Below are 27,249 nucleotides of genomic sequence, written 5' to 3' on the forward strand. Positions count from 1 at the left end.
AGCCAACGCAAAATAAAAATACAACAAACATTTATGTGACGAAAGCAGCGAAAAGGTGTACCGAACGAAGAGTCAACAACACGCGTATTTTTGTAGGCCGGCACAAAAACAAAACAGACGTGGGCCAATGTAACGTATGAGCTGTCACAGGAATTTCTTAGTTTTTATTTTTCTCCTTAGGCGTAAGCCAACAATCAATGCGTATGGTGTGTGCATTCAAATGCGTTTATAATATGTGCATGACTGATAGCAATACAGGGGATGGGCAATGCAGTTCTTATATGCATATTACATAGGTTGAGTCAAACAAAACTAGTATCGAATTGACCAGTTAAAAAGAACCTTTGTACAGAGAAAATAATATAATGAAATATACTATTAATAATCCCTGTTAGGCTGTTGGGATTAAAGATTAAATTTCAAATATTTTTTAAAAATTGAAGTTACAGAAAAAATAATTTTCAAATTAAAAGTAAAGAGAAGGCATAAAAAGGAAATATTTTCATAAGCAATTAAATATAATTAAAACAAAAAGTGCTAAACTATGTTGATATTTTACTAAAAATAAATTTACGTTTTCAAAAAATACCAAAAACTACTTTTTTTTAATTACAAACATGGGATTAAATTTTTTTCATTTTTCACTCCGTCGTTTATTTTTATTTTACATTTTAAATGCGGGATTAAATTTCTTCAATCCGGTACTTGGAAGTAAAAATCTATTGTTTATCCAGTATTTGGGAATAAAAATTTGAAAACTATAATCAAATAAGATTTTCGAAACTATCGAATTTAAAAATGTATTGAAAGCTTAATTAAATTTATTAAGGCATTATTTGCAACCCTAATTGTAACCCATAAATTCGGCAATAGTGTCTTTTTTTGCACTCCCTAATGTACAAACGTACGTACGAATGTATGTGTAAGCGTATTTTACTTGTCGGACTACCTGGACTGTTCAAGCAAGTGGCGATGACTGCGTGCCGTAGGCAGCGTTACAATCAGCTGCATATTGCCTTATGTAGAAAATTAAAAAACAAAAAGCATAAATGACTACACGTCACTTTTGATACAAAGACATGTACATACATACATACTTATGTATGTAAATACGTACATATTGTGTGTTATTTTTATATCACATTGCGTGACGAGTTTCCAAGTGATTATTTTTTATTGCACGTTTTAAATATTTTTTCTTGCTGCTTCTATGCGAGACTGTGACTGCATTCCACTGAAGTGCACTGATCTGTATTGGCGCTGGCATGAGCACCACCATTTTTTTTTTTACTAATTTGCAACATGATGCAAAGCCAAATATATTTATTTATGCACATATACTTATAAATAGATATGTAGTACATATAAAGTCAGCGAATTTATGTGGGCAACGTAAGAAGCTAACGGATTGCGCTTGTCAAACAGCTGTTTGTGTTTACCTTTCGCAAGCTGTTCGTTGCGCATTCGTGAATATCGGTGCAATACTAATACATATGTATGTAAGGCAATTCAATACACGCAGACTCCATTATATACAATTATCTACATGCACACGAGTATCCGAGTGATCGAGTTTGTGCAAATAACAGTCTTCTGTGTTGGATAATGCGTACACACATGCGATACTTTGCCGATGCAGTAGTCCACCGCTAATTGCACTAGGAAAATTGAAAAATGCTTGTGTTCATTAGTTTGGAGAACAAATAACTCCAGTCAATTACTAGAATGCAATTTAACTAATTTTAGTTGAAATTTGTGTCAACTAAATTGTCAATTTTACGTTATAACCGTGTAAATTAAAGATATTTTCTACGATTTGCCAGATCAACTCAAAATTTTCCGAGAATATTCTCAAATATATGTACACCCGATATACATACATATCTATGTATGTATATGCAAAAAATCGATTTCTTGAGAAATAGTACTGGTCTCTAATAAATTTTTTACCGATAACGTGAATGAAATAAACGAGAGACTTTATTAACTGGGCTATACTGTACATTATATATTATGAATATTCGCCAATTTGATAGCAACAATTTGCAAGTCTTTTGTATTACTCTGTTATACATTTTATCCTATCTATTAAAATCCATCCTACTTTCACTTTTCAGCAACGAAATGGTCTGCATGTTATAAATCCATATGTGTTTCTATACTTGTATGGGTAATATATTGTCTTGAGGAGTGTGTAGCGTTCCCAACTTTCGATTCCTCCTCATTTCGACGCTAAGTATTATTTGGCTTGTTGTTGTTTGGCCGATCCGACCAATATATTCGGAGATTGTAACGTTGTCTTGAACAATAATCCATGCCAAAATTCGTGAAGATATTTCGTCAAATAAAGAAGTTTTCCATACAAGAACTTGATTTTGATCGGTCAGTTTGTATGGTAGCTATATGCTTTGGTGAACCGATCTGAACAATATGTTCCGAAGGTGTAGCATTGCTTTGGCCAAAAATACATGCCGAATTTCGTGTAGATAAGTATGTATCTCGTCAAATAAAAAAGCTTTCCATACAAGGATTTGATTTTGATCGATCAGTTTGTATAGCAGCTACATACTATGTATGTAAGTACATTGCTATAATAGTCCGATCTGAACAATATGTTCCGAGATTGTAGCATTGTTTAGGCCAATAATGCATGCAAGATTTCCTGAAGATATCTCATCAAATAAACAAATTTTCCATACAAGAGCTTGATTTTGATCGGTCAGTTTGTATGACAGCTAATTCCGATACCGACAGTTCCGAAAAATGAGCACCTTCTTTGGCGAAAATAGACATGCGCAAAATTTCAGATTGACATGTCAAAAATTAAGGGTATTTCACACATACATACTTAAAGCTTAGTACGCAGCTCTCAAGAAACGTAAAAACTTCATATAAAAAAACGCTTAAGAAACGGTCAGGAAACTTTCCTGCGATAAATTTACTTGTGCTAGTACGCAGCTCTAAAGAAATCTAGTACTAATTTTTGATACTTTTTTTTAGTAAAATGTGAATATGGCAAACCTGGTTTTGCGAAGTAACATCAAATCAACAATTGTTTCTTGAAGGAAATTCGAACTAATCGTCAAATTCATCCTAAATTAGTTGAAATCATTATTATGAAACATATTCCATTTTGAAATCTTGTATAAAACCTACCAATCATCAACATTTCCTAAATCTCGAAGAAAATATTTATGTTACCATACACATACACACATACATATTACGCACAAAGTTTGTTTTCTTTGTTTATTCTCTCTTGCTCTTTAATGTAGATCATTCACAATGCGTAACCAGCTGCCAAAATTACTTGAGAAATAATGTATTTTTTTTCTTGAGCAATTACTTGAGAGCTGCGTACAAACCTTTAAGTATGAACATATTTTTTCTTCACTGAAAACAGAGACTTTACAATTTCAAACATTTCCATAAAATCTTCAAAATATAGAGCTTTTACAGTAACAACATTCAAAATATAATTTGATAATGGAAAATTTATATGAGTTTTTAACTTTCTACTTCCCACAAGGTTAACAGTTAACAGCTCGTTTTACGTTCGACAAAATGACCTTATTTACGAAATGTAAAACAAGCAAGAGAAATTAATTTGCGGATTTAGAGTGAGCAAAATTTAGGTACCAGCAAAAGGTGTTAACTAAAAGAGATGACATCAAAAGCGCAAAGCAGTGAGAAATTAAGAAATTCAAACTATACAACCAAAAGACGTTGAAAAATCATAAAGCTTCAGCAAACCGAAAAATAAATAAATAAAACAGGATATATACATACATACATATGTATGTATGTACATATACACAAAACCTTAACCTAACGAAATAAATAAACTTTTATATGAGCACTCCTTCGCCTTCAAAGCTCACTATGAGGTTTCGCTATCAGCGTTTTGTTATAACGTCATCATCACACATCTACACGACAATCTTCAAGGCGGTGATGCGACGAACAGCTGCAGCTTTAGAAACATTGACACTGCATATTCATATTTCATTGTATGTACATATATTTTTTTATTCGCTAACTGAAACGAATGACGCCCGCCAGACGTCAATGAAAGTTGACAACTAGCAGGAAAAACATGATATTGGCGAATCGTTGTGGTTTTTTTGTGATAAACGAAACTTTCGTACAACATGGTTACAGCGACACGTAGCCATTGCGAATATAACGGTACAAATAACAGTTGTTGCTAATAATAATCCATATTGCCACAATACCAACAACACCAACAACAAGTTAACTGAAGACAACAATACCCACAGTGCTGACATTTGAAATCTGAGCTCAATATCATTAAAGCGGCGAGGGCGTTCAAGCTGAAGTCGGTTGATGGCTTACTATGCGCTTGACAGACATAACTACACACATAGTATGTAGTACATAGCATGTACATATGTATATAATATATAAGTATGTGAAAAATGTCATCAAGTGATGTGCATTGTCTGATCAAATCAAAATAAGAATATGCATATTAGGGTGAGCCAAAAAAAAAAATTATTAAAATATAATTTATAGTTTAAAATGCGGCCATATGCTGCATTTTTCAATTTTTATTTTAATTTTTCAAAGGTTTTAAAAATACATACGTATTTAAAAAACAAAATCCACGCATGTAGGGTTTTTAGGAAATTTATGCTCTACAAGAAATTCTCCTTGCAGGATATTTTTTTGTAAAGGTACTTATTGTTTATATAATGACCTACAGTAGAAAATAAAATCAAAAAATTACAAAATTACAGTTTTTTCAGGCAAAATCAAAGCTTAAAATAAACATTTCAGTATTTTTAATGTCTAGAAACTGATGCCCAGAGCATAATAAAATTATGGAGAGACTACTTCTCCAGCTGACGATGGAGCAGACGTTCCAATGACCAACCATGAAGAAGTTCGAATAGCATTTACCCGTCGTTACAACAAAGCGGCGTTGGCCTATGGATTGCCGGCCAAGCTATTCAAATACGGCAACGAGGACTGATAAGAAGCATGCATCAGCTTCTTTGTAGAATATGGTCGGACGAAAGCATGCCCGACGATTGGAGATTAAGTTTGCTATGTGTAATCCACAAAAAGGGAGACCCCATAATCTGCGCCAACTACCGTGGGATAAGCCTCACATATAAGGTTCTATCGAGCGTATTGGTTGAAAGATTAAAGCCCACCGTCAACAAACTGATTGGATCTTATCAATGTGGTTTTAGGCCTGGAAAATCAACAACTGACCAGATATTCACCACGGTGCTGAAGAAAATTATTCAAGCTGCAGAGCTTATTCGAGCGGGTACAATCTTCTATAAAAGTGTACAGCTGCTGGCGTACGCCGACGATATTGATATCATTAGCCTCAACACCCGCGCCGTTAGTTCTGCTTTCTCCAAACTGGATAAGTAAGTGAAGCAAATGGGTCTGGTAGTGAACGAGGGCAAGACGAAATATCTCCTGCCATCAAACAAACAGTCGTCACACTCGCGACTTGGCTCCCACGTCAGTGTTGACAGACATAACTTCGAAGTCGTAGATAATTGCGTCTATTTTGAAACCAGTGTTAACGCAAACAACAATGTCAGCCTCTAAATCCAACACTGTATAACTTTGGCCAATAGGTGCTACTTCGGACTGAGTAGGCAATTGAGAAATAAAGTCCTCTCTCGACGAACAAAGACCAAACTCTATAAGTAACTCAGAGGCATGGACTATGACAACATGTGATTAGTCGACGTTACGAGTTTTCGAGAGAAAGGTTCTGTAGAAGATTTATGGTCATTTGCGTATTGGTAACGATGAACATCGCATTCGATGGAAAGATTAAAAGACAGCGGCTACGCTGGCTAGATCATGTTGTCCGAACGGACGAAAACACTCCAGCTCTAAAAGTATTCGACGCAGTACCCGCCGGGGGAAGCAGAGGAAAACCTCCACTCCGTTGGAGACATCAGGTGGAGAAGGACCTGGCTGGCATTTGGTAACTCGAATTAGCGCCAAATTGCGAAAAGAAGAAACGACTTTCGCGCTGTTGTAAACTTGGCTATAACCGCGTAAACGGTGTCTACGCCCTTTATTGGCGTAAGTAGGATCAGAATTTGAGCATGAAAACAGAACCAAAAAAAAAGTTTGCTCATCGGTGTTATTTGGAATTATTTGGCTTCGAGTAATCACTTAGGCAAATATGTATGTACATATGTATGTAGTTTTGAGAAAAACGTGATTAAAACTGATGGAGCTGATTGATCTGAGCGTCCACCCGTTAGAAGACTGTAACTCAAAAAATATTTGAGATATCGATTTGTAATTTAGAGTGTATAACATCAACTTCATGTATCAATAAGTTAGATTTTTTTTAGTTTTCAGTAGTAACATCACAAAAAGCAAAAAAGCATTAAACCAAGAAACAACAAAGCCAAAAGGGTATTTTATACAAAATACATATGTATGTACATATATTGAACACATAACAATAAAACTAACAGCCAAAAGGGCAAATAAATTACATACATTACCATAACAGCGCTATCCAAAAAACAAAGCAAAAAGCAACATGAAAACAAACAAAACCATAAAAATGCAAATTTTATAAACACACATTTAAGGCACGCGAATTACGAATTAGGACAGTGTGGCGTATGCGCAATGAACAAATACCAAAAACAATATTTGCTAGGGATACATATGCATGTAGCTACAACAATTTTCAAATATTCTTTCATAAAATGCATTCCTGTCTATATGTATATACATATGTAGGTATACTAATTGCACGGATATTAGTTTAGTTAATGAAACGCGAATCATTTAAATTAATATAGCAGTAAATGAATTACACAAAAATAAATTAAATACAATTTATTTGCATAAGCATACACACACATACATACATACACATGTGTGAGTGAAAGTGTGAGCGCAAATGAGTATTTGAATGTATACATATATGTACATACTTACATATACGAGTACAATGTATATACATTTAGTGTAGGCGGTCAAACCGACACGCCACCGCCTACAAAGCAAGAAAAACATTTAAGTCAATATGTGCCAGTGAACCCGCCACACACACTCAACCGTTTAACAGCCCATCTGCCAAACCGTCTGTGATCTGTATCGGCTAAGCGATGCGCTGATAATGATGATCGCATTAATACTATTTAAAGTCTATTGTTGTTGCTGTGGGCACATTACATTGCTTTGGGTTTGTGTCATTATGCGGAGGATGACTTAACAACCGAATGTCCCTGTAGGAAAATGTTTAATATGAAAAGAAAGTATCAGTTCGCTGTTATAAAAAAGTGTAAGCTAGTAAGGAAGGGCTAAGTACGGGTGTAACCTAACATTTTATATTCTCCCAATTTACAACGGTCAAAGCCAAGAGTAAATTGTATTCCTTGTTGACAGTTTGGCCGGTCGAAAGGAATTCAGACTGCACTACACCTCGATAATCGAAGAAAACTGACAACATAGTATTGATTTTTGACCTGCTTTGACGTGGTTTTTTCGACTTTGGCTCACCTTTGTCACGATATGCGGCCGATTGATCGTCTGTTTCCAGGTCGTACGCATAGATCCAAGACTCATCACCAATAATAATACGTTTCATGACATCCTGGTAGTTGGAAAGCATTGTTTCACAGACGGTAACACGATGCTGTTTTTCGAAAAAAAATTAGGGATTTTGGAACCAATTGTGCTTTCATTTCTTTTAAAATGGTTTTCACTGATCCTTCCGATATTCTAACGATACCAGTAAGATCTCTGACTGTCAATTCTTAAGCACCAATTCCTCTATTTTATTGACGAGTTGATCATCAGTTGATGTTGATGGCCGTCCTGGTTGTTGGTTCGTAATCAACGCGTTATTTACTCTCTTTGAAAAACTTGTACCAATCAAAAACACTTGCTCTCGACATTGACTCAGTTCATCAAGCTGATTATATATACAATTTATAGAGTCTCCGACGTTTCCTTTTGGGTGTAACAAACATCGTAGCAACTAAATATACCCTGTTCAGGGTACTAAAATAAATAATATCTATGTAATTACACAAGCTGAATTGAATGCAATTTCTAAACCTTATCTCTCCAAATGACAGTTTGATTAAAGCGATTTATTTTATTCTCAAAATCTTCACATTTATATCTGTTGTTGTTAAATGATAAGACAATCAAGGATAATAGATAACCTAACTAGCTCTCAAGCTTATCAACCACTCAAATGATATACACACTAGAGCGGGTTGATTTACAGACAACCAAAAAAAAACGGAAAAATCGTATATGCGAGAAATATGCTAGGGATCATTCTGAACCGCTCCGCCTCAACATGTCAGGGTCTAAAACAGGTTTCAAACTAGCGACTTTTAAGGCGAAGTAGAGATTATAAAAATTTCTTCGACAGCTTTTGAGAGGTTCGAATAAAATTTAATAATACTTAACAATAAGAGGGAAAATAAAGAAAATCGTGATCTTAGCTTTTTAATTAAAAGCAAGAAACCGGAAAATAAAAACTCTGAATAATAAGTTGTATAGGAGATATGTGATATTGTTGTCCGATCTGCCCGATTCCCACAAATGATCAATATAATAACAAAATGCGCCTATGATTAGACTCTTATTTATGCGATAAGGCGATAAGATATTGTAGAAATATGAAGTACATTTATATAGCCAACAGTAAAATCTAAGTTTTGAAGCGAAATAGAGGTATAAAAGTGGGCCTCGCGCGCTACATTGTTTCAATTCTACAATTAAAGTGTCCGTAAGTACACGGCACGCGGAAGATAGAAAATTTTCCATTTAAAGGCAGCATTAAAATGACAAATAACAAACAGGACAGCGAGGAAGAGTTTACATTCCCGGAGTGGTTGGACGTGGCATTTTTCGAAAACGTGCTGAAAAATGTCGAAACTGAAAGCGCAAAGGTGTGTATACTTGACCATATTATAATTTCACAACCTTTTGAAATAAAACTACGTTTGTTAGGTCACCAATTTAGAGCTGAAACCAGGAACATTAAAAAATGATAACTACTCAAGCGTTTTGCTGCGAGCCAAAGTTAACTACAGATTGCAGTCGCAGCCAGCGCAAAACAAGGTTTCATCATTCATATTAAAAGTCGAACCGTTCATGGAAGAAAACAGAAAAGAAATTATGGGAGATTATTGTTTATTCGATACGGAAATAACCATGTATTCTAAAGTGCTGCCGATGATCGAAAAGGTGTTGAGACAATATGGTGACAAAACCGTTTTGGGACCAAAGTGAGTAACCAATTTGAGAAACAAAACAGAAACCGGACAAAGAAAGTAAATTTTTAACGTATTTTTTTAAAAGGCTCATCGCCTACAGCACCACCGCACCAGCATATGTGATTTTCGAAGATTTAGCGCTCAAAGGCTACAGCACAATTGGCTACCGCCATCCTGATTTAGATGAAATAAAAATTACACTGCTTAAGCTGGCGAAATTGCATGCGGTCAGCTACAAACTGTGCAAAGAGGAGGCGAGTAAAACAAATTTTTAAGTAAAATTTCCAACTCGATATAATTTTATTAACCACTACACTTGATGTTCGCAACTTTTTAGGAAGACAATATAATAACGACCTTAGGCAAGGGTTTAATGAACTCTGGCGACCCCAATAACTTGCCAGCTATTAAATATGGCATTACATTTCTTAAGGAGGTTCTAAGTGAACACGATGACTTGAAACGCTTCGTGCCGCACATTGAATCAATCGAACATTTACTATTAGCAAAGACGATCGATTTGTTTAACGAAGGCAGCCGTGGTAAGCGAGATGGCATTTTTGTGCTCAACCATGGCGACTTTCATTTGAAAAACATAATGATACAAAAGAATGGCGACCAACTTACTGACGTTATGCCGGTAAGCAAAGTATTTTACTATATATGTAAATTAAAACAAAATTTAACGGTCTCTCTCTTTTTTTTTCTCTTTCTCTTGGGTGCGTAGCTTGATTATCAGATCAGCATATTCGGGTCGCCAGCGATTGATCTTCACTTTGCGTTTACAGTGATGTTTAGCCCCGAATTACGACGGGACCACCATGACGAGCTGCTCTATTTCTATATCGAAAATTTTCAGAATACACTGCGCAAAACGGAATACAAAGGACATATTCCGACACATATTGAAATTCGCCAGGAATTGGCAAAACATAGATATTGGGGTAAGTCCGGCTGTAATGCTACAAATTTATATTAAAACATTACATTTGACCCGGACTAGTCCATTTAAACTCCGCGAATCGATAACTTTTTTTGCTTTTCCTGTGTGAAGCTTGATCCTCATATGTAATTTTACCGACTGTTACGAACAAAGTAACAATGCATTTGATGAACGTATGTAGGTTCCTTGGCTACGTTTCCAAGCATCTCTTTTGCGACCTGTACTAGACCTGGGTTTTGAAAAGGATTTAGGAATATTGGTAGGAGTCTAACATTGACACACTTGACCAAAGTATTAACCAAAATGTGTTGAGTCGATTCATGAGAAATGTTGAGATTATCTGCTCTCTCTAATGCCGACATGACGATCACTGTTTCTTTAACTTTTTCGATGTTATTGTCATTAACAGAAGGAAATGGGCAATTTGCATGCAGTAAGTTTTCAGTGACTTCACGACCTTCACTTAATGCTTTGTGCCACTCAAATACAGGGTGTTTTTTTAGTCAAAAGGAAAAAATACGACCACTTTTTGTGTAGCAATCGGGACTGTATGCCATCAATAACGCCCCGAATATTCTCTTCCAAAGCCTCAATCGCCTCGATCTTACCTGCGTAGACAAGCGACTTCACGTATCCTCACAAAAGATAGTCCAACAGTGTTAAGTTGCAAGATCTTAAAAGCCACGACGCGACCTAACGCTCTCACCAAAAGTTTCCTTCAATAAATTGATTGTTTCGTTGGCTGTAGCGCCATCTTGTTGAAAACAAAGGTCATTCACATCAACATCTTCTATTTAAGTACGAAAAAGTCCGGTAATCCAACCAAAGTGCCTAGTGCGATACAAATTTGCGCAAATGGAGAATCCTAACAAAAAAAAAATGCGTGCTTTGAATATTAACTGCATACATGCACATTGATATTGATCAAAATAAAGCACTAACTTCTATCGACCAAGACAGACGACAGTTTTCATTTTTAAAATTTGAACTAAGGTTTAAAGGTTAATAATAATAAAAATTTTAACATTTACTACTAATTTACATAAACAATTTCCTTCAAACACAGGGCTATTCTTACTCCTTTGCTTCCTAATATTCAACTATACGTTTATCAAAGAGAATATAGACATTACGGATGTGATTGAAAATCCTGAAGTACAAAGAAGAGAATTGGAAAACCCAAAATTGCTGGAGGAGCTACGGGAGCTGTTGCCGAGGTTTCTATATAAAGGCTATTTTGAAATATAATAATTGTAAAAAAAAATAATTTAAGTAAAAAATAATATTGCAATATCACATGCGTTTTTTTTAATATTTGTTGTTGTCGCATTTTTAGTGATAATGTGGAAAGATAATGATTTCGACTTAAATATTTGAAAAATTATTCAGGTATTTTCGAATCAGTTCCATTTGTTCGATTAGTTTTTTGAACAAAGGCTTTAAGCAATCTGTATAATTCGTATTTTATTAACTGCACTAAGCCATCAAGGTTAGAACTTTATATTCTCTTAATTCAAATATTATTACAAGTAAAAATCAATACCAAGGCCGCGGCTACAGAAGAGCGCTCCAATAATTAATTATCCTATAAAGAAGAACTAACATTTTTCGAACGGTTTTTTCATGTTCATAGCATAATTGGACCAATCGCGAAGTGCAAGCCAGTGTGTTGTCGTCATAAAAGAGCAAAAAGTGTATTCGTCAGATAGGGTCGTTTTTCTGCAATTCGGCGTCGATCTGCCAATAATTCTGCATAGTAAAGTCTTGTGACCTTCTTGTTCTTCTCCAAGTAGTCGAAATTGATCACACCTTTTCTATCCAAGAAAATTTTGATAATTTCTTTCCGCACGATAATGCAGTATTCGCCTTCTTCGAAGCCGACTCGCCGGTAAAGTTTGTTGTTTCGACTGTTCTTTGGAAGACAGCCTATTTACCTTCAAAGTCTTCGCTATTTGTTAGACTGACCCTTGGAAAAAATTCAATTTATCTTCAAAGAAACTTTTCGACATTTTGGTGCGAGTAACTTTATTTGTAAAATATTTTTATAAAATAAGGCGAAATTCACTTTTTTTAAACGGCGACATTTAATCGATTTTTATTTTTTTTCGATCGAATGACATTGTACGGTCAATATATGTATTTTAGAGCGAAAAACGGATAGGGTCGAAAACGCTGAAGAAGTGGAGGACTTCGCCGGAGATCATAACACAAAAAGCTTTAATGTTTTGGCGTTTAAGAAATATAAAAATTACTAAAGTCGCAACAAATCTTTAATAAACAAACTTCTAGTGTAATCTCTGGCTGGAGAAGACCAGCAGTGCATACCATTCCTGCTTCGCTTTAACACCATAAATGTAACCACTAAATATTTATCACATATGTATGTATGTATGTACATATTTGAATGAAAGACAGTAGAAAGAATGGTGCAGAAAATGCATATCTTCGCTTTTGTGCCTCAGGAATTGCGAAAGTTTTTACATTCGAAATTAACTCTTCTTTCAAATTAGTAATTAAATGAAATTAGCCGAAAAATTTTGCAAAATAAAAATTTCCAATAATGCACAATAATCTAAGTTCGTATTTTTCCGATTGGGCTTTTACGCAACTGTAACACAACGTCATAGCAGTGGCTGGCTAACCGAACTGATGCTCGCCGCACTAGTGTTTATTTGCCGGCAGATTGCCAAATCTACGTGTGGCACTGCCCTAACGAGAAAGGCTGGTGGCGATGCTGACGTCGATTGGTGGGCGGTTGTGCTGTTGAGTCTGGCAAACCATTTTCATGCATTCGATTATTTATTTTTAATTCAATTTGAAATTACGTATTTTACGGTGTATTTTTGGCATGCGGTCATTTATCCACATTCGAACTGATAGTTTTTTCTTTTCGTTTTTGTACGTGTGTTTGGCGATCGCGATTGAACTTTCAATTTCATTTTTGCTGATTTATACAATATTTTTAAATGTCATAATTATGCGGCTTTTCTCAACATTTTTGGTGTGCATATGTATGTGTGTGTATACTTATGTACATATGTATATAACACACTTATTGTCTTTAATTGATTCTTATAATGCCAATTACAAAAAAATGCCTGGCAAATTGACTGCACATATGTATGTACATACAAATGTATATTTGTTTGCATGTGTGTATTGTGTATTTATTTCTGAATCGGCTGAAAAGTTTAATGTACTCATATTTGCTTTATTTAATATTTTTTGCCCATTAGCCCATAGAAATTCCAGTGATCGTGGGGAAAGTTTATTAAAAAAATTCAGTGGCACGAATGAAATTGTAATTAAAAATAACTGTGCGAGCGAAGTAATATTTAACGGCAATTATCTATATGAATGTACATATGTAATATATAAATATACCTACGGTGCTTCTGATAAGCATGAACGTAATTGTTGTTGGTATAAATATCAGTTTAAATTCAAGAAATTATCTGTGGTGGAAATTGACTTACTATATGGAAGGTAAAGCTTTTTATACCGTGAACAAGGTATGTATATTAATTTTGCTAATATGTTTATAATTCCTAGAAGAAAATTTTGAAGACCCTATAAAGTATGCATAAACATAGAAAAATAATCCCCATGACGCGCTGAGCCAATTTAGCCATATTCCTGTGTCTGTCCGAATGGCCGTCTGTATATTCACGAACTAACCCCTTAGTTTTTAAGATATCGATCGGAACCTCCCTTATAGGACTACTATAGCATATAACCACCATACAAACCAAACGATCAAAATCTAGTCCTTGAATGAAAAACTTCTGTATTTAATACCATAACTTGAATTTAAAATTTGTTGTTGTTTTTCTGAATGTTCGATAATTATTTAGAGATATTACTTTGGAATTAAATACCTTATCAGCATATAATATGTATGTAGAAGGTAAAAAAAATCATAACTTTCGACCGCCTTATCTTACCAAAGAATTCTCGATTACTCTCAGATATAATATAAGTACTTGTATATACATATAAATGAAAGTCAACAGACATTTTGGTAGTTATCACGTTTATCTCTATTATGACAACAGCGAAACAACAAAAGAATTTTGCACAATGCGGTTCCACATGGAGTGATAAATAAAACTGATACATAGCAGAAATAACAAAAGCACTTATGTATGTGCACACATTTACATAGGGTATATATGTATGTATAGGAATATCTAACTAACAGTTCGGCTTCAATGTGCGAATTTAAAAGTTATTCTATAAACATTTGTGTACACGAGTTTGCTATGAATCATCACATGCTTTATAAGCGCAGAGTAGTGTGTTAAAAACTGAAAGGAAACCACAAACAAATACATATGGCTATATGAACATGTATAACTAATTATAAATAATTTTTTCATAAATGTTAGTTGTATGGCATGTCTTTGCATTGGAATTCAAATTGAGCATGTAATTAATAAGCAGTAATAACGGGAAGTATTATAAGTAAAGTTCACACTATATATTACTATGTTTTTTGGTATACATAGTATCTAGTGAAAGGTGCCCTATAAAAATTAAAAAAAAAAAATCATTTTATTACAAAATCACACTTTTCCACACGTATGTACATACATATGTATGTACATAGATTTGTATGTAAAAGAAAAATCACAATACATTATTATAAAGTACATATTCACAAAGATGGCAAGCAGTTTGAATGCTTGAAGAATACACAAATTTAAATTTTATTTTTGCATCAGGTTTTGCAGTAAACGTAAAAAGAACTTAGAACCAGTTAGCAATGGCGTTAACTGCCTGAAGCATTTGAAATTCGATAGAATTAAAAAGTGAAGAGAATGCCGGACAAATTTTTAAAATTAACGTCTTTGTTCGCTTATCTGGGTTAAATAAATAAAAGCTGATATTAAGTTAGCATAAAGCAATAATTCAATTTCAAAGAGCACATACATATACATACATATGTGTTGTAAAATTAATAATATAATGGCTTCTAACACATTTTTAAATATCGTTTTAAAAATTTATTTTGATGTTGTAAAAAAACTTACCTCATTGATTATTTTTTCACCGGCGCAAGCGGAATTTATAAGGTGCGGAATCAAGAATATGGTGCTTGTTTTCTATTTCGCTGTAGTTATCGTGATGCGTTGCTAGTTTTGAATTATTTCTAAACTTTCTTTAACAAATACATACATATATTAAGCTGCTAATTCTTAATGCACATAGCAAAGGCAATCGAATTAGCAACGTTATTAGTTTGTTGGTCTTTTTGGTACGATAAGCCAATTAGAATCGCATAGGTCTACATATATCACAAATTTCCCATTAAAAAAATTAAGTTAAAGAAATTAACAAAGGAGGACTGAAAATGCGCGATTTTTAAATTACAATATGTAAAAATATATATAACTTTTGAAATAGGTACAATAACACAATATAACTTTGATAATTGTTTCTATGAAGTTGCGGAAAGGGCAATAGAAATTCAGATAGCAGTAAGAAAAGCAAATAATTAGTCACAATAATTTCCGTAACAATTATTATAAGTAAACAAATATTTAATTACAGACGAATATTAAATTAACAATGGATTTAACTATTCTAGCGCTTTTCAGTTGGCAACCCTTGAACTGAAGAAGTATTTATTCGCTAGTTACTGCCACTGTTTGCTCCACTCTTTTCCCTTCCATTTTTTTCTTTTCCTATTCAACTTATTGTCGGTTTTCCTGTTCCCCTCCCCTTTAACTTTACATTCCAATTGCAATTGCAAATTGCCGTTGTTGTATTAGAACAACATTTTAATATTTTAGCAGAACACAAGGCATTGGCTTCTCAATTAAATTTTACAATATATTCCAACACATTTGCAATTACTGCATTGCAATAAAATTACGGCTTTTCATTTAACACAAAAGTTCAAGCTGAACACTCACACATAAGCACTTAACAAAAACGAAGGCAGGTTGGCTGATCACACGCCCCTATATGTACGTACGTTGCTGATAAACGACCAACACAAATATATATTAACATATATATGTATGTTGTGTTCTTTTTTTCTTGGAAAAATTTTAGTCAATCACCGGAAGACACTACACAATGATTTATTTCACTTCTTGGTTGTTTAAACATAAAATTCACAAATCTAAAAAATATGTAGCAAATTCGCCGCAATAAGCACTCGCACACATCAGAGAAAAAACGAAACTGACAACTCACAATTGTACCGCTGACAGAGCAATGCACAAAGTAGTCAAAGATGTGAAAGAAGAAGAAGACTAATTAATGAGTTTTACGTGAAGAAAATTCTCACACCCTAATCTGACAGAGTTGCTTGCGGTCAATTATATTTTTGTACATTAGGTATATATGAAAAAAGAATGATACAAATCAAAATAAAAATCAGTATTCTCTCTAAAGAGTTCTTTTCATAAACTTTAGATTGTAGGAAGTAAACTTAATTCAAATGCAGCTCTAAACTATTGTGAATACAATCTCACTGCCGATAATTTATCGAATTTATAAATATTTTATATTAATGTGATATAAAGCTACTCAAATGAAAATTAAGAAAAAATATTATTATATACATTTGTTATTATTTTTAATTTATTTACTAACTTTTAATTATTAAATTTTTTCTTCCAATATGTTTCAAGACCGGGTGACTCCAGTTATATGAACTATACCTTTAACTACCGGAAACGGAAGTTACTTCCTCCAAAAGGAAATGTTGTTAAAATTTTACTTAACCAAATATGTTTCTGCTATATTATTTGTTCTAAAAGTTAGATTGCGATTTTATCGAAAGTTAGCACTTTTTATCAACAGCCTTGAAGTAAACACACATACCACAACTAATTGCGGCCATCTTTAAACTGCAGTTATTCGCCGATATTTACGTGACTGTGATTTCAATTAATTTCTGCTTATTGTTAATTGCAACACATTGTGTAATAAAAACGCGCGAAAAGAATTTTTCAACAATCACGCTAATATTATTAAAAGAGCTATTAAATGAAATGGTGTAAGTTTTGTATGCAGATTGGATGTATGTACATATATAAATGCATGTACCTTCTGAGATTTGGTGTAAGAATATATTTCAAAGAATTAAGTAATAACAAAAATGCATATGATACTTACATGCGACGCAATCGCCATGACATTGCGGTTAGGTTTGATTCGCTGCCAACTAATAAGCATTGAGCAGGTGTGTGAAGAAAATGAGCAGAAATAACGACGTAGTGTCTAGCCACATATGTAGTACATGCGTATGTATGTATGTACATAGAGAATGTGACTTTATAAATTTGTGTGCAATTCCGTATATTTGTATTCTCTGTAGTTTATATAGTATATTATAGATATGTATCATTAATATTTCTGATATAAATCAGTAATTATGCAATTGCTAGATGTTTAACGCAAGTCACCATTGTTAATTGTATATAAACAACGTTTTTTTTTCAGAAAAATAATCAGAACACACGCATAAGAATTTAATAATTGTTTTTATTCGTGATTTCTTTATCTTCTATATTTCGTATTTCGTTTTCAATAAGATGCGTGATTGTTTGTGTATCGCATTTAATAGCATATAAAATACACTACATAATTTACGCAATAATTTTCAAATAATATTACATACATATTTCGCCTGTTTTGCATATTACATTTTTTTTGTTTTATAAAATTATATTATTACAAATTATGATAATAATTTCAACTAAAAACTAACAATTTAAATAATATTATGATAATAGCAGTAGATAATAATCAATAATTAATGTAGAGCACACAATTTGCAAATTTTTAAATAAAAAAAACAGCTGCATTGCTTCATACGCATACATTTACACATTATGCGTTAGTGTAAAGCGGTCAAAAATTTACAAACAAAAACAGATCAGGTGTTATTTTTTTCTATAATTAATCAACAGAAATTACCAGCGATTTTCAATAAACAAACAATTGTTCTGCAATATAATTCAAAGCGAATTACAATTGTACTGGAGCGGGCGGGCGTATGAAGGAATTGGTTTAAAATGATAATACAATATATATTTGGGTAAATTGAGACAGCAAATGAAGCGAAGCATAACAAATTGTAGAATTATAGCCATTGACACCTTCGCTTTGCATAAAATAAGGTGAAATGTTAAATATTTTTAATTGAGTTATGGCGTGATCTGCTTTAGGCATTGTTGAGCTATGTACTTTCATGAATGTATCAAACATTAACGCTATTTTCGTACATTTCTGTTGTTGTTTTTGCTAACCACGCAAATGATAATTTTTTATTATAGTATATAAGAGTATGTAAATATGAATGTAAGTTAATGTAAGTGTTAAATAAGCGCCGTAAGAGTATAGAATAAGCATATAGTTTGTGATTGTGTTACGATTTCATAATAGCTTTTACGAATACGTGTTCCTATAAAATGTACGCGTGTTTTATATTTACTATATATATACGCATAAAGGCTTATATATATTTTTTTGTGAGTCTACATATGCAATAATTTAAATTAAGTTTAAACAAATGCAATATTCACTTAATTGCAACGCACTATGAATGCAACCGCAATTAGGTAACAGCCAAGCAAGCAGCAGAGATGAGTGGGGCTTAGAGTTTAGTGTTTTACATAGATCTATTTCAAAGTTTTCGTATTTTTTCTGGAAATAAACGCCACACTTAATTTAAATGCACACATGCACACACAAATTTATACAGTTCATTTTTATCATAAATAATATATTTTTTTGCTTCACAGAATTACTTTTGCACACGCATTATTATGAACACTTTATATTGTGAACATATCCTAGTGTGTACATTTGTAAACAAACATAACATTTTTCGGCGTTGGGTTTTGCCTATGTTTGCGTTTCTGTGTTATCATTAAAGCTATATATTGTACATATTATATAATTAATATTATTTAGCTTTAATTTTATATGTATTGGTGTTTGTTTTTATTTGCGTTTAGTTAGCTTATTTCGATTACCTTAGTAATATGCTTTTTTGTGGCAATTTAAATTTGTTTACAAACTAAAAGTTTGCTAATATCTACAAGAATTCGTAATGGACCTAATTATTTCACATTGTTATGGATTTATCTTGTGGCGTATGAGTGTGTATGTGTTAAATCTATACCGGACAAGAAAATATGTTGGATATTTTGCCAAGTTGCTGCATAAAAGTTCAGAATTCAGATTTAGAAAAGACAAAAAAAACATACAGCAGCTTTTCTAATTTGAACTAAGATTTGGGCGCTACATATTGAGTTGCATACCAGCAGCAAAAGCCGACTGTTTATCTCATTTTCTGTATGCAGCCTAGCCATTTTGTTTGATTTTGTTTGTATGTACACTGTACAGCTGTTTAATCGCAACTTTTTGCAAACTTTCCTTCTCCGTACTAATGCATTTTTATTATTTATTGCATTTATCTCTTCGCTCCACATATCGTAACGCTTACCATTTTGACAGATACCGCGTAGAAGGCAGCAAACGGCCGCACTTAGAAATACATTGTGATAAAGTAAACAATAATTGCCACCACTACGGCACCGTAAGCCAACAATTGCTTCACCATATGCGTTTGCGCTTGTGTACCGGATTTCAGTAGCAGCTCCGCTATCTCGTTGCGTAACTGCAGATTGTCGTTTTGTGTCTTCTCCAGTCGCTCTTTGTACACGATCAGCTCCTCTTCGCGCTGCAAAGCACTGCTATTTAAGGCCGCCAAATCATCATGCAGCTGCGCTTCAAAATCGGACTCCAACGTACTCGCGCCGTATTGCTTATTATCAGCGTTTTGCAATTCAACGACGTTGCGCTCAGGCAACGCACCAGTCGTTTCCTTGACCCCAACTTCGGTCGACAATTCGGCTACGTTAACGGGTACCTTCGTTTCAGCGCCGCGGTGTTCGTCAATTGCGGTGCCGTTTTGTTCTGCTTGCAGCTGTTCGTTTTCTACGCTGACCGCCCGTTTATCAAGCAATTTCTCGAGTTCCCGCTTCTCTTCGCAGGCTTTTTGCACAACTTTTGATAGTTCGGCGAGTTTTTCTTTGTATGTGTCACATTCTATTTGCATTATTTCAAGCGTATTTTGTGCGTCACTCTCGACTTGCTCTAGCTTAAGATTTAACTCCTTTATCTGTCCTTGATAGGCGCGCACTTCATCCCTTAAAGTGACTTCTTCGCATGCCATAACGTTCGAAACGATTGTGGACGGTGTAGTCACTGTGACGCATTCTTCACTTTGCCCGTCATCATTAGCTGTTTGCTCTGATTGTAGTTTATTTTCAACTAAATCATCCACCTTTACATCATCTTCATCCTCAGCAGCTTCTATTAGTGGCTTCAAAGTATCTTGTGGTATCAGCTTATTGCCCGCAGTGGCGCTGGTGTTGAATGACGGTGCATAACTTTGGAATTGTGTTTGCACCGTTATCGCAGGTGGCGGTGACAACTCCTTTGTATCCTCGGTCAACACTTTCTGTAACTCATGTTCGTTCAGGTTGTCACATATCTCTTTGTATGCTTCACTCAATATGGCTACGCTACGTTTGAGTAATAATAGCTTTTGTTCATGATCCATCGGTGCGCAGCCCCCTTCATTGCGTGGTTCTTTTAAAGCCTCATATTCTGTATCTGTAGCATTGTGCTCTGTTGAATTAGCACCAGCTGATTTGTAGCACTCTTTCGACATTTCCGCCTCTACCAATTGACATAAAATGCTCTGTACGCTTTGTAATTTATTTTTCGATTTCTTATATTTTAATTTTATATCCTCCATTGAGGTACCAATACCACTTTCGCTATCGATGACAACATCGTTCTCAAGTAATGGAAGTTCTTGTTCATCACTCGAATCCGAGTCATTACAAATGGCCTTGAAGATATCAATGGAACCTTCCTTTTGATTCAAATCCGAATTTTGCAGCCATTTGAGTATTGTGGATTCCTTGGCATTGCTTTTTTGCTTATCCTCTTTTTGTGAAACATCAGATCTGGACGTACTGTTTAAGACCTAGAAGAAAGTGGAAGATAATCATGTAATTTTTTTTATATAAAAACTAACGAGCTTTGTTATTGTTGTTGTTAAAAAGGGTACCTAGTCCCCGTATGGATGGTAAGGGTTAGGCAGGTAGTCGTCGACATCATCTAACGGAAGACCCAAGAAACGTGCTGTTTCGACGGGGTCGGACCAAGGGAAGGGAAGAACATATATTGGATATGTCTAGGTCTATACTGGATAAGTAGCAGTTTAACCTGCTACTCGCGGCAACTCGAGCTCTTCGTCTGTTTCACACACCATGTTTTATACCCTTAATACTGTAAATTAAGTTTGACACAAAGTTTTTAAAACCCAGAACTAAACGTGAGAGACCCTAGAAAATATACATAATCAGCATGACGAATCTTGTCACACAAACGAAATCAAAATTTTGTATTTGTGAAGGGTATTATAGCTTTGGTGCAACCGAAATTAACGTTTGTTCATATTTTTGTTTTTTTTACATCATTGATTTTAAGTATTTTACCTCCTTTTCATCATTGCTATGCAAGAATTTTGTTCCCACGCCATTCATTATCTCAAGGCTCTTCGTAACGCGCGGTGAACGCAATGCTTTGTTACTAGAATCTTTCTCGTTTCCATCTTCCTTGTGTTCACCATCACCTTCATCAAATTTGTCTTCATTATCATCGTTTTCTTCCACTTCATTATCGTCGTCATCATCATCTCCCAAATCCATGTCGCCTATAGCTGCGTCTAACTTCTCAATGGCCCGTTTTTCCTCCTCATCTACCAGTTCAGCGCGCTGGAGCATGAATTCGGAAACACGGCGTCGCAAATCGTCACATTCCTGTTCGCGTTGATGCAATTTCTCTGACATTTCAGCGAGACGTTGCTCCTCTTGCTCTTTGATCTCTTGTTGCTTGCGTTCCGCTTCCTCTTTATATTCATTGTAATCGGTTTCGAGTCGTTGCAAACGCGTATTGACATCCTGTAGTGATTGCTTGGTATTCATTATTTGATCGCGTAAGATTTTACATTCACCATCAGAATTGGCATAAGCTAATTCCATTTTCGAGAGCATTTGCAGTGCATCACAACGCTCTTGGTAGACTTTGCGTAAGGCTTCTTTGGCTGTAAGTTGATATGAGTTTTTATCTTCGAGCAATTTTAGTACCTTAAATAAAATAGAGAGCAGAAAAAATTTGTTTGCATGAGAATATACATATGTATATGTATGTTCATATATAATTTTAATATTAATATTGTTCCACGTAACTATGTACCTCATTTCGCAGTACGCTCTCTGGCACATTTTTCTCCATAATTTGCAATTTCTTCTCAAGCGAATTGATGCGGTGCAGCAATTGGTCCTCGGCAATGAGCGACTGCCAGCACAGCGCAGAATTCTTGCGCGTCGCATCCAAAACATTTTGTATATTGAAAAGTTTCGATTTCAACGCCTTCTCGCGCTGCGACACCTCTTGCATGTACAAATTCAAGCGATGCATCTCCTCGTAGCTAATACGACCTTCACCAGAATATTGTGAACGCTGGGCAGTCGCATCGATTGATATCGCTTCACGTCCGTCCGGCAAGTACAGCTTTACAAAAGCAATAATACAGCCATGCACTTCTTTGCGCGAATTCTCTAGCACATCAACACCGAACTTGACAATATCACCGAAATGCAGCTCCGCCGCCTCAGTGCCAAGTTTATTTTCATTAATGAATGTACCGTTTGATGATTTTGTATCCTTCACCCAAAATTTGCAATCATCCGTGTACCATAATACCGCATGATTGCGTGATAATACCTTGCAATCGAAAATAGCATTCGATTCGGATGCTTTACTCTTTGCTATCAGCCGTCCCACCTTACATTCAATGTTCGGCGTGAGGTTTATGGTGCGTGTCTGGAACGGATGTGAGTTGGCCTCGCAGAGGAGTATGATTTTCGCTTGACCATTGTTTTCGGCCGTCTCCAAATTCATACTGGCATTACTGCTGCTGCCTATATTTTGTACGGCATTGCTACCATTATTTGTTATATTCGTTTGTGCCTCCACCAAACCGCTGACGAAAGCCGAGCCCAACTCTTTCGCGGCCTGTCCAATATCCATGCCTATTGTGTTAAGAAAAGTATTTTGTAGATTACCTACCGCTGCATTGGCAGCGTTGACATTATTGCTAGCATTCATAACCGATTGTAATGCGCTGCTTAGCGCTTGCGGTGTAATGGGACTGCTGAGCGGCAAATTACCGCCCGACAGCGCCGTACCTGTGGTGATAGTGACCGCTTTCGATTGACGTACAATGGGTGATTGTAGAGTGCTCGCATTTGAACTTGGATTCGAGTACAAATTGGCATTATTGGTGCTTGTATTGCTGTTTGATATTTGGGCTGAACTCTCATTGGCATTTGTATTTACATTTGTAACGCTACCATTCTCACCGCTATTACCACTAATGCTGGAATTAATATTGCTATTGGCATTAGCGGTATTAGCATTCGTATTTGAAGTATCACAGTTCAACACTTCCCTATTATTATTGACAACTTCTCGTGTAATAGACACCTCATCGTTCACTTCGTTATTTGCGGCAGGTAGAATATCGTCGATATTATTTTTTAGTTGTTGCGCTAACTGCTCTTGTTGCTCATGCGATTCATTATTTGGATTTTCAGACATAATTTCGTTATTTGCGTTGGCAGTGCCCGTTGTTGTTACTGGTGCTGTAATTGGGACTGCTGGAATTGCTGTATTATTAGTGCTGGTGATCTCTGTCGTCCTTGCAAGAACTTCCGTTGTCTCTGCGATGTTACGATTACCTGCGTTTGTTGTGTTAGTTGCTGTTGCTGTTTGTGCGCTTCCCGATGTTCTCTTTTGTTCATCTTCGCTATTGTTGAGCCATTCGTTGCTGGCTAAAACCATACCTGGAGCGAAAATGTGTAAATCACAATAAATTATAGAAAAAATAGTACCTAATAATAAATAAACATAAGTATGTGCTTAAAACATTCAACTCATCAGCAATATTGAAGCGGTGATATGACGTTCTATGTACGCACATAAATTTCTCTAAGTGCAGATAGTGGATTGCGGTTAAAAAAATAATAGCAAAAAACGCCGGATATTAATTTAAAAAAATATATTTATTCAGGGCTGCTGGTTGTCAAATACAATTTTTTATCTATTTTTTCTATAAATATAAACATTACTCATTGAGTGTTATATGTATGTATGTGCTACTTTTAGAAATAAATCATTTATGAGCAAAGGTATGAATAGTTAGTAGGCAAAGGCCGCCATTTGAACGCACTGTTTTTTTTTAATGTATGAAAATTTATACGAAAGGCCATTATATAAACAAATTATGTGCGCTTAAAAAAATAATAATTCAGTAAAATGACGTGTTGTTTATTTAGTAACTTATTTTCAAATTTCCTAAACATTAAATAAAACGATTATTAGATAGATGTCATTTCTTTATAATTGATTAACAGAATATGTATAAATACCAAATTAAATATTATCAAAGAAATACAAATTTGTTATTTTTATTACCGATAGTAATTACTGTGGTTTAAAGATTTTACACTAAAATTGTAAATATGCATATACACAATATGTACATACACATTAATTTATAGTGTTGTACATAAGTATCTTCGATATGCACACAAACCGAACGTGTTGCATGCATGCGTAAAGTAAACAAACTAACAAGTATCCATACATTGAATACTAGAGGCAATAACCCAGAAACTCTTGAAACATATTGCATTTTCAACAAATAATACTTCATAATGAATTGCTTTCTCACACAGACCACTGAAATAAGTTGGGAAACATATTTCTATAAAAATAGCAAGAATGTCTGGTAAAATTATGTATGCATTTACGTATGTGTATATGTACATACTAAATTGTTGTAAAAATATTTATATACACATATGTATATATGTACATGTCGAATTGTAAACATATAAACGAAGTTAGTTGTTAGATTAAATGATTCATTTTCAAAGGTATATATTTTTTTATGTTTAAACCAACTGATATATGTTAATTATATTTCACTTAACTGTCAACGAATCGAAGAACAATTTTAGGTTAAATTATACAAGCTTTTTGTTCATTAATAGTCAGCAAAACAGCAGCATTTGAAAATCATACAAGTAAATTAAGCTATGAATAATTAAAGAAATACATTTTCAATAATAATAGAAAAAGTAATGAAATAATTTACGTAAAAATATACTATATTTGGCACCTTAATGTAAATATGTATGTCAAATAGCCCATAACTGTGCATCAATAAAAAAACCGAAAATAAATATTGGCAACGTGGACACCAAAAACTAAGCCAGAAATGAAAAAGGCATTAATATGCAATAAGTATCAATAACATCCAATGACGAAAGAAAGAAAGTTGTATAGAGAGCACAATTGAAATAGAATGTCTTTCTGATTAAATTTGAAGCAAAATACAATTTGTAAATGTTTTCAATAAAAAAGCCAACTAATGTTGTACATAAATGTAGCACCTGCATATTATTTACGCTACATTCATGTCTGTAAAATGTGAGTTATAATGGTTCCCACTTATGGCGTGCAATGTGAAGCGACAAACATGCTGTGCGCATACACTGACCAGTTCCATACCAGCAAAACTGCAACTGCTACAGACCCGCTTTTATGCAGCAACTTGCATTTCTATTACACTATAGTCACTATATATGTTTTTGTTATGTATTTCGTTGTTGCACTCCACCCGTGTCTTTCGTTGCGAGTCGATTACACTGACACAATGGTACTATGGCTATAATGTTATTGGCTCCGCAAGACAGTTTGACCGAGTAATCACTACACTGTCGTTGACTGCCTGATTGACGAGTAGCGTTTTACTGCTGCACAGAATGACAAAGTAGAAATTCTTTATTATGCACAATAAACGAATATTTAAGAGGCGACAAAAACACTATTGGTGGTGGGGATATTCACTATACAAAAATAAGCTCGGTTTGACACTTCTGTGCTTACTTATTCCAACTCTGGGTATAAAACAACTTATGCACAACACACCAAATTAATATATATATTAATTCAACTTTAAATTGCTTAATTGAGTTTAATTGCACTTGTGACACAAACGTCGTTATGGGCAACTGTTCGCTGTTGTTGCCCTTTTGTTATCTCACTAACTGTTTTGCCACAGAGTTTCTACTTCATCCATGTTTATCTTTTTTGGTTGATATACATATATAGGCACTTGGCACTTCACGGCTATATTTACTGTATTACAATCTTTTCTTCCTGACTGAAATATATTTTCATTGCTTATATTATTTCGCATTTCATATAATCGATTGTATTTCTTTTCTTTATTCACACTCGCATTTTAAACCTGACAATCTCGTATTTCGTTTTCTATTGTTCGCTGTTCCTTTATATTCCCGCTGTTTACTCCTCACCGATGTCGATGATTCTATATGGCTGCTTTTTCTGCCTGCCCTGTCCACACAGCTACTATTGCTACAACAGCACAATTAATATCTACATGAACACACACTCACCTCACAAATCGTTTGCAAAACTTTGTTCGCAATTAATTAGAAACAAATGAAATTTTGTAACTGGATAACATAAATTGAATGTATCGCATTTAAAACGTAAAATTATCCTATTTATTCGTATTTTTTAATTCTTATTATATTCACAGGAATTTTTTCAGTCGTTTCGTGCAGAAGAGAAGAAATTGATTGAAAATCGTAACAAAGTGTTGCCATACTGTCATTACAACTTGAAGTATGTGATGGTTGTGTTTTATGGCTGCTACTAAAAATTCTTGTGGAAAATCCTTTCGGCGACTTTTAATAGCTCAACTTTGATTTTCAAGTTTCATGGGTATTTAAAGATCTAGTCTATTTTTAATATAAATTTTAAAATTTGTTTTCAAAATTTTCAATATAAATTCTTTTATCTAATAAAAATATATTATATAATAAAAATTTCTGAATATTTTATGTC

General features: G+C 34.4%; 3 protein-coding genes across 9 annotated transcripts in view; 1 reads left to right on the top strand and 2 right to left on the bottom strand.

Moving 5' to 3' along the window:
- LOC120768404 (serine/threonine-protein kinase GA29083) overlaps positions 1 to 16,396 on the bottom strand; it is a 72,005-nt gene extending 55,609 nt beyond the window's left edge. The window contains exons 1-2 of one of the 4 annotated variants that reach the window (XM_040095083.1): positions 16,272 to 16,396; positions 15,237 to 15,490 (exon numbers count right to left, since the gene is read on the bottom strand). In XM_040095083.1, coding sequence (XP_039951017.1) covers positions 15,237 to 15,241 — 5 coding nt within the window. In that variant the 5' untranslated portion in view covers positions 15,242 to 15,490; positions 16,272 to 16,396. Of the gene's footprint in view, positions 1 to 15,236; positions 15,491 to 16,121 lie in introns of all 4 variants that reach the window. The other 3 variants (XM_040095081.1, XM_040095082.1, XM_040095080.1) reach the window with 3 other exon arrangements.
- LOC120768406 lies at positions 8,746 to 11,451 on the top strand. The gene is made up of 6 exons (XM_040095086.1): positions 8,746 to 8,933; positions 8,995 to 9,272; positions 9,346 to 9,514; positions 9,598 to 9,900; positions 9,988 to 10,204; positions 11,270 to 11,451. Exons 1-6 carry the CDS (start codon positions 8,826 to 8,828, stop codon positions 11,449 to 11,451), a joined length of 1,257 nt encoding a protein of 418 aa, XP_039951020.1. The 5' UTR covers positions 8,746 to 8,825.
- A 1,287-nt stretch (positions 16,397 to 17,683) lies between the features above and the next one.
- LOC120769616 (sarcolemmal membrane-associated protein) lies at positions 17,684 to 26,950 on the bottom strand. 4 transcript variants are annotated; one of them, XM_040096718.1, is made up of 5 exons: positions 26,796 to 26,950; positions 25,885 to 26,129; positions 22,501 to 24,152; positions 21,741 to 22,391; positions 17,684 to 21,226 (listed from the first exon to the last, which is right to left on the bottom strand). In XM_040096718.1, exons 3-5 carry the CDS (start codon positions 24,148 to 24,150, stop codon positions 19,715 to 19,717), a joined length of 3,813 nt encoding a protein of 1,270 aa, XP_039952652.1. In that variant the 5' UTR covers positions 24,151 to 24,152; positions 25,885 to 26,129; positions 26,796 to 26,950; the 3' UTR covers positions 17,684 to 19,714. The 4 variants fall into 4 exon arrangements, with proteins under 4 accessions (XP_039952652.1, XP_039952651.1, XP_039952650.1 ...); XM_040096717.1 differs by having other exon boundaries at positions 25,874 to 26,129; XM_040096716.1 differs by lacking the exon at positions 25,885 to 26,129.
- Between the last annotated feature and the right edge of the window lie 299 nt (positions 26,951 to 27,249).

Source organism: Bactrocera tryoni, chromosome 2 (assembly GCF_016617805.1).
Source record: "Bactrocera tryoni isolate S06 chromosome 2, CSIRO_BtryS06_freeze2, whole genome shotgun sequence".
Taxonomy (NCBI): domain Eukaryota; kingdom Metazoa; phylum Arthropoda; class Insecta; order Diptera; family Tephritidae; genus Bactrocera; species Bactrocera tryoni.